We start from the raw sequence: 9,056 nt of genomic DNA, 5'->3' as shown, positions 1-9,056 counted from the left end.
GGGTTAAGTGTCTCGCCCAAGGACACAACGGCCGTGACTAGGATGGTGTGAGGTGGATTCGCACCAGGAACCCTGAAGTTTCTGGATGCCTGCTCTACCATCTGAATAATTGACCTGTGTCAAGTTGGCCTCCCTTGAAAATACTTAAATAACACTACCATTTGTTTGTGCTACATCTGTGCTGACATTTTTTTTGGTCTATTATCGTTTTTATGATACTTACGTGTTTTTATTCATAACCACCCCATTTAACTTGTCAAAATCTACCCAAACTTTTCCCAATTGTTTGTGTTACGTTTGTGTTGGTTTTGCTGCATTTTCTTTTGTTTAACTATTTTAGTTGTTATGTCATTAACGTGTTATTATTCATAACTGTGCTACATTTGTGCTGCAAAACATTTTGTCTAACTATTATATGTTTATGTTAATGACGTGTTATTATTCATTAGCAGCCCCATAACAAAAACAAATTGAAGCACAAACGTTTGGAGAGATTTTGATAAGATTGGGTGCTGGTTATGGATAATAAAACGTTAATTACAAAAAGTATAATAGTTAGAAAAAACAATTTGTGGAACATACAATACAAAAAAAAGTTTTTGGAGATTTTGACAAGGTTAGGGGTGTGGTTATGATTAACAACAAATTAATAACATACAAACTATAAAATGTTAAAAAAAAAAAAAACAACTAATACATTTACAAAAAATGTTTGCAGCACAAACTTTTGGGACAAGTTTGGGAAAATGTTGACAAGGTGGACGTAGGGGGGCTAGTTATGAACAATAAAACGTTAATAACAAACACTATAATGTCAATACGTGGACTATGGGTTGTTTGTTTTCCCGAGATGCAAGTAAAGCTGGATCGGACATGGCTTGGAGGTGAGTACATATTTATTTAAACACTAACAAAAGGAACAAACGAAAAGCGCGCACAAGGGCGGAAGTACAAACTTGGCTATGAACAAAATTAACACATAAACAGACTAAGGACATGAAACAACACTTACTTGGTCAAGCATGGAAAGATCATAGAACTATGGCATGGACGCGTAGTCATGGAGGTATCAGAGTTAATGTCGCCAGGCTGACTTCCTGGCAACAATGGGCTTAAATAATACAGACATGATTTGTGACAGGTGCGCGAGTGCAAAACGTGAGAAGTAGTCATGGTGACAAGGCAAGGGAGTGAAAGCAGGAACTAAAAAGTGTCCAAAAACCAAGCAGAACATAACTAAACAAAAACATGATCAACAGACATGACATATAACAGTGATACAGAAAAATGTTGCAGCACAAACCCGCACAAACATATGGGACACATTTGGTGAAATTTTGACATGGTTTGGGGTCCAGTTATGAATCAGAACACATTAAACGCATCTATAACGCAACTATAACAATTTGACCCGAAACAAATTGCACTACAAACGTAATAAAAACGTTCGGTGACATTTTGACAAGGTGGGGGTGTGGCATGGAGAGTAATTAATAATAAAATGTTAATAACATAAAAATTACAATAGTCACACAAAACGAACACAAACATAACACAAACAAGGGACAAGTTTGGGACGATTTTGACATGGTTGGGGGGGTTATGAATGATAACAATTTAAAACAAAAAAACAATAAAACGTTGATCAAAGAAAAACCATAATAGTTAGATCGTTTAAAAATTGCATCATAGACGTAGCAAAAATGTTTGGGAGAAGTTTGGGAACATTTTGACAAGGTGGGGGGACTGGTTATGGATAATAAAACATTAATAACATAAACACTATAATAGTTAGACAAGTAAAAAAATTGAAGCACAAACGTAGCACAAACAAGTTGGAAAAGTTTGGGGAGATTTAGAAAAGGTGGGGGGGCTGGATGACGTCACTCGTCAGAAAATACATTTTATAATAACTTAAAGGCCTACTGAAATGATTTTTATTTATTTAAACGGGGATAGCAGATCCATTCTATGTGTCATACTTGATAATTTTGCGATATTGCCATATTATTGCTGAAAGGATTTAGTAGAGAACATCGACGATAAAGTTCGCAACTTTTGGTCGCTGATAAAAAAAGCCTTTCCTGTACCTGAAGTAGCGTGACGTCAACGGTTGAAAGGCTCCTCACATTTCCCCATTGTTTTCAATGCAGCTAGAGCGATTCGGACCGAGAAAGCGACGATTACCCCATTAATTTGAGCGAGGATGAAAGATTTGTGGATGAGGAACGTTAGAGTGAAGGACTACAATGCAGTGTAAGACATATATTTTTTCGCTCTGCCCGTAACTTAGGTACAAGCTGGCTCATTGGATTCCACACCCTCTCCTTTTTCTATCGTGGATCACGGATTTGTATTTTAAACCACCTCTGATACTATATCCTCTTGAAAATGAGAGTCGAGAACGCGAAATGGACATTCACAGTGACTTTTATCTCCACGACAATACATCGGCGAAACACTTTAGCTACGGAGCTAACGTAATAGCATCGTGCTTAACTGCATATAGAAACAAAAGAAATAAACCCCTCGACTGGAAGGATAGATAGAAAATCAACAATACTATTAAACCATGAACCTGAAACGACACGGTTAATACTTTCCAGCCTGGCGAAGGTTAACAATGCTGTTGCTAACAACGCCATTGAAGCTAACTTAGCAACCGGACCTCACAGAGTTATGCTAAAAACATTAACTATCCACCTACGCCAGCCAGCCCTCATCTGCTCATCAACACCCGTGCTCACCTGCGTTCCAGCGATCGACGGTGCGACGAAAGACTTCACCCGATCACAGATGCGGTCGGCGGCCCAGAGACGGAGGAAGTTAAGGTGAGTTCGGCAGCTAGCGCGTCTGCTATCCACCTCATAGTCATCCTGGTTGTGTTGCTGTAGTCCGCCACTAATACACCGATCCCACCTACAACTTTCTTCTTTGCAGTCTTCATTGTTCATTAAACAAATTGCAAAAGATTCACCAACACAGTTGTCCAGAATACTGTGGGATTTTGAGATGGAAACAGAGTTTTTTGTATAGGATTCAATGTGTCCGCATACTTCCGTTTCAACGATTGACGTCACGCGCATACATCATCATACATAGACATTTTGAACCGGAAGTTTAGCCGGAAATTTAAAATTGCACTTAATAAGTTAACCCGGCCGTATTGGCATGTGTTGCAATGTTAAGATTTCATCATTGATATATAAACTATCAGACTGCGTGGTCGGTAGTAGTGGCTTTCAGTAGGCCTTTAAAGTACCAGTAGAGTGGAAAAACAAGTTGACTTGATATGCTTAATTATGTATCATTGTATCTATTCAACCATATCCAATTGTATGTACAATTTGCAAAGTATGTAAAAAACCCTGTTTAAACATCACAAAATGCCACAAATTCAGTAAGACATTTTGAATAGTCCGCTCCGAATACCTTTGGCTATTTCCATAGAGTGACATCACTGGAGTAACACTTCTGTTTTCTGACCATAGTATCTGATCAGTCACACTGGAAATACGCAAAAATTAGAGAGTGTTGTGCTGTCTATCATTCACAGTCCCTATATAAGACATGAACACATGTTTTTTTCTTTTTTTATGCATTCTAAGTCTTAAATGAATAAACAATGCTAACAATGTATTAAATGGGGGCTCTCTAATTCGCCCAAAAAACTCTCTAAATAACCAACCAAAACCCACAAACAATACTCTATATTGACCTGAATATTAACCAAATATTAGCGATGTTGGTATCAAAAGCGCTAACAGAGACAAACTAGCAAAGTAGCCCTCTGCTACATTTACAGAGAGATGTCCTGCTGCTCTCCGCTTCATCGTGTCTCGGCTCTTCAAAGTTGTTGTAGATCATAAATCATGCCCCTCATCTGGATATTAGGAGGATCTAAGCATGAATCTAGAATGAATCTTCATCTGTGACAATAATTTATACACAGACGGAGACAAACACACACAACCGAAGACAGTGTCAGCAGGGAGACTTTTCCTTGTTAACCCTTCGTGGGCATCATGATTAATGCTTCATGTGGACATCCTATCAGTCGTCATCACAGTGAGAGCAGACATCGTACAGTAAGTGTCAGAATAATTGTATATAAGTTATCACACAACTTGTTTGCTATGAGTTCAGGTTGCCCTGCGTGAAGACAAAAGCTGTCTTTGATCTTATCAAGCAAAAAGGCAGACAGCTTGTAAACCTCCACAGTGTGCGATGGAATGCGCCGTAGAGGTGTCGGTTTCTCAGATCTTGGACAGCCAAAGGAAGGACCTTATCAGGACCCGAAATCTACAAGCAGAGAGGGGACAAACCTGACAACGCTCCGAGCACCTTTTTGTTTGAACTGTTTATGACCCAGTGCAGCAGCTGTTTATGACCCCTTCCCTTAGAAGCAGCTGCAGCTATGTAATTAGGAAATGCCCGAATAAATGAGGAGGCGTGTGGAGCTTGTTCCTCAGAGCGGCGGGGTGACACGGTACGAGGGTGCAGGTCGACGCGCTCTCCTTATGAGCTAAATTTAATCCTGTCTCTGTTTGATTCCTTGCTTCTTGTCTTGTTTGATAGATAGTTCGGTGTTTGAACCTTAAAGTAAGCTATCGTTTATGTTTGTAGTTTGTATTCTTTGTTTAGCACTTAGCAATACTGCGACATGATGTTTAGTGTTTCAATAAAGCTGGATCTGTTTAGCAGAGCTTCTAAAACATGTAGCCCATCCTCCAAATATATTCAGGATCAACAATATAAGGTTCTGGATCATACTTTTTCCTAAAGTAATAGTTGTTGGCTCTCAAAAAGACTGCATAATGACGATGACGTGTGTGGCTAGCTCATTATCTCTCAGAAAGTATGATACTATTTTGATCATATCTATTTATATCATATATCATTTATATATATCATTTATATCATATCTATTTATATCATATATCATTTATATATATCATTTATATCATATATATATATATGCATATACATCATATCATATCATATATATATATATATATATATATATATATATATATATATATATATATATATATATATATATATATATATATATATATATATATATATATTCAGGATCAACAATATAAGGTTCTGGATCATACTTTTTCCTAAAGTAATAGTTGTTGGCTCTCAAAAAGACTGCATAATGACGATGACGTGTGTGGCTAGCTCATTATCTCTCAGAAAGTGTGATACTATTTTGATCATATCTATTTATATCATATATCATTTATATATATATCATTTATATCATATCTATTTATATCATATATCATTTATATATATCATTTATATCATATATATATATGCATATACATCATATCATATCATATATATACATATATATATATATATATATATATATATATATATATATATATACATATATATATATATATATATACATATATATATATATATATATATATATATATATATATATATATATATATATATATATATATATATATATATATATGCATATACAGATACATATATCATATATATCATATATCATATCTATTTATCATATCTATTTATTCACAAACTTTGTAAGTCTTTCGGTGTCATAAATCAGACATATATGATAATAGCTTCAATATAGAGGCAACTCGTTTTTTCCACTCTACTGGTCCTTTAAAAAGGATAATGGCACAAGCGAAAATTCTTACAGCACAAACCAGCACAAACGAATGGTAGTGTTGTTTTAATGTTTGCAATTACAAGGGGGGGGCAATTTCACAAAGGTAAAAACTTGTTCTGTCAGATCCCGTCGTAGCGAGGACTATGTTCCTCAGGATGCGGAAGGACAGGAAGTCTTTTTAATCCAAGGCAATATTATACACTACCGTTCAAAAGTTTGGGGTCACCCAAACAATTTTGTGGAATAGCCTTCATTTCTAAGAACAAGAATAGACTGTCGAGTTTCAGATGAAAGTTCTCTTTTTCTGGCCATTTTGAGCGTTTAATTGACCCCACAAATGTGATGCTCCAGAAACTCAATCTGCTCAAAGGAAGGTCAGTTTTGTAGCTTCTGTAACAAGCTAAACTGTTTTAAGATGTGTGAACATGATTGCACAAGGGTTTTCTAATCATCAACTAGCCCTCTGAGCCAATGAGCAAACACATTGTACCATTAGAACACTGGAGTGATAGTTGCTGGAAATGGGCCTCTATACACCTATGTAGATATTGCACCAAAAACCAGACATTTGCAGCTAGAATAGTCATTTACCACATTAGCAATGTATAGAGTGTATTTCTTTAAAGTTAAGACTAGTTTAATGTTATCTTCATTGAAAAGTACAGTGCTTTTCCTTCAAAAATAAGGACATGTCAATGTGACCCCAAACTTTTGAACGGTAGTGTAAATGTTACGGAGGGGTCGCATGTTAATGCGCGGATCGTTTCCCCAAGACGGAACTCCGGAGGCAGTGTGCAGGTAAGACAATGATTCATTCTCTTTATAAATCAGTCCCGAATACAAAAATGCAGGTAAATACAAATAAACAGAAAAGCGTTCCAATTGCATGGGAAGCTATGGCAAAGCTAACGGAAAAGCTCAGCATAGAAAACAAGAAGCAAGAATCATTGAGTGTAACTGTTGGGTGAAGCAAACAAGACAGCCAGACTGAGTGTGGTGAAAAGCAGGAATAAATAGCTCTCTAATTAGTGTCCGGGAGCAGGTGAGTATCAGGTGAGGCAGTTGAAAATAATCAGCACCCATGGCAACCAAGAAAACACAAACCCAGGGGTGCTGAAACAGAACTAAGGGAGTCTTTAACTACACATAACATGATCCGGGCAACGGATCATGACAATATAAGACTAAGAATATTGTGAATATTCTAATTGCTTGTGGATGTTAACAAGTCTTGTCGTGAAGAGAATATGAACGCTAACTGGAATGTGTGTGCATGTAAACGTGGTCAGTGTTTGGAAAAGAGGGTTGACCTTGACAAAGGCAACGCTAAACTGCCAGTTAGCTAACGAGACTGATAAGCCGCAACGTGTGTGGTGTGTCCATGTGTGTGTGTGGTGGAGAAGTAAGATGGAGGGCAGACTGCAAGGTGAAACATGCGCTCTGCTAATTAGCACTGACCTCTTCCCATCCTCGCCCATTGTTGTAGGAGATGACGTCGAGCAGCGGGTTGGACAGGTAGCCGTCGTTGTTGAAGGAGTAGTCCCGCCCCCCGATGGAGATGTTGGTGAAGTACCTGGTGGGGCAGACATGAAGATACCGTAAGAATTGATGGGATTCATTAAAAAGTTTGCTGTGGTAAAGAACAAACTGATACCGTTAAAACTTTAACATCACTTTTCATTTTCCATTCCATACAAACTGGACCTGGATGGATCGCCCCCTGGTGGCCTGTTAGCTGCAACTGAGCTCATTACAGTCGCTTCATTAGATCAATGATTGTTTGCTTCCTGGCGTCACCTCGGATGCTCACTTAGTTTGTTCGTTAGCCAAGTGTCATCTTTGTTTGTTAACAATGGGACTTAATGCGAGTTCTGGCATTTAATTGGTCCATTATCTACTAACACACACACACACGCACTGGACCACGCATGCACTTACACGGGTACATTCACACACACACACGCACATGCACGCACACACACACACACACACACAGTGTAAGCTGCAGTGTTAAAATCAATGTGAGAGTGTGAGATTTATGTGTGAACACACGCAAGCAGTGAGAGTTCCGATAAGCAATTGAGTGAAAAGAACAAAAGACGCTTGTGTTGTTTCAGTCGGGGGACCTGAAGACAATAAGTCAGTAATTAAATAGGATGACAAGGAAGAAAAGATCAAACAGAAGCCAGTCGTCAAATCAGTTATTGCAGGAGCAAACATTAGAGACGGTGTAGGGGAATCCTTTTCTGTTGACATGCGGGCAAAGTGCTTATGCGGACAAGATAAAGAAGACAATTGTCCAACATGCAGCACCATCCTTTTGTGCAATCATGGGTAGGACGGAAAGAAGAAGATGGATGGCGGGAAAAAGTTGCAGGGCTGTGATGATGCTCCACTCTGTTTCACTCCATCCGCCTTAAAAGCACCTGAGAGAAAACATCCTAATGAAAGAAAAGTGACTAGAAAGCCACCAGGACTGAAGGAATGATGAGTCACCTTCAAAAGAAGAGTCCACCTATTTAATTGGTGAACTTTCTTATCTGTTAAGTCCTTGGCGAGGCGACAACTTGCTAAGATGGACAATTACGATGCAGGAGTGGAAAAGTCCAAAGACAATGATTTGCTGTTGACTACAAACGAGGGCATTATTTGAATTTTAACAGGATATGTTGTAATTTATTGAAAAGAAGCCTGTGTAACGTGCGTTACGAACATGGCGCTACTACTTAGAAGATCTTGGAGCAAATGCAAGTCCGAAGCAAAGAAAGACTGGCGGTAGAGAGTTGTTTTGAAGAAATGTTTGGATGGAGAATGGAAATAAAACTTTTGAATGTATAAAAATTAAAGGCCTACTGAAACCCACTACTACCGACCACGCAGTCTGATAGTTTATATATCAATGATGAAATCTTAACATTGCAACGGCCGGGTTAACTTATAAGGTGCAATTTTAAATTTCCCGCTAAACTTCCGGTTGAAAACGTCTATATATTATGACGTATGCGTGTGACGTCAATCGTTGAAACGGAAGTATTGGTACCCCATTGAATCCAATACAAAAAAGCTCTGTTTTCATCTCAAAATTCCACAGTATTCTGGACATCTGTGTTGGTGAATCTTTTGCAATTTGTTTAATGAACAATGAAGACTGCAAAGAAGAAAGTTGTAGGTGGGATCGGTGTATTAGCGGCTGGCTGTAGCAACACAACCAGGAGGACTTTGACTTGGATAGCAGACGCGCTAGCCGAAGCTAGCCGCCGATTGCACGGATGATCGGGTGAAGTCCTTCGTCCTTCCGTCGATCGCTGGAACGCAAGTGAGCACGGGTGTTGATGAGCAGATGAGGGCTGGCGTAGGTGGAGCGCTAATGTTTTTATCATAGCTCTGTGAG

At 38.4% G+C, this 9,056-nt stretch overlaps 1 protein-coding gene across 3 annotated transcripts in view; it reads right to left on the bottom strand.

The window, feature by feature from the left end:
• grin2da (glutamate receptor, ionotropic, N-methyl D-aspartate 2D, a) overlaps positions 1-9,056 on the bottom strand; it is a 416,525-nt gene that overhangs the window by 118,268 nt on the left and 289,201 nt on the right. For all 3 annotated transcript variants that reach the window (XM_062056652.1, XM_062056653.1, XM_062056654.1), the window contains one exon: positions 7,124-7,238. In XM_062056652.1, coding sequence (XP_061912636.1) covers positions 7,124-7,238 — 115 coding nt within the window. The remainder of the gene's footprint in view (positions 1-7,123; positions 7,239-9,056) is intronic.

The sequence above is a fragment of the Entelurus aequoreus genome, linkage group LG08, assembly GCF_033978785.1.
Source record: "Entelurus aequoreus isolate RoL-2023_Sb linkage group LG08, RoL_Eaeq_v1.1, whole genome shotgun sequence".
NCBI lineage: Eukaryota > Metazoa > Chordata > Actinopteri > Syngnathiformes > Syngnathidae > Entelurus > Entelurus aequoreus.
This window is presented reverse-complemented; position numbering and strand designations above follow the sequence as displayed.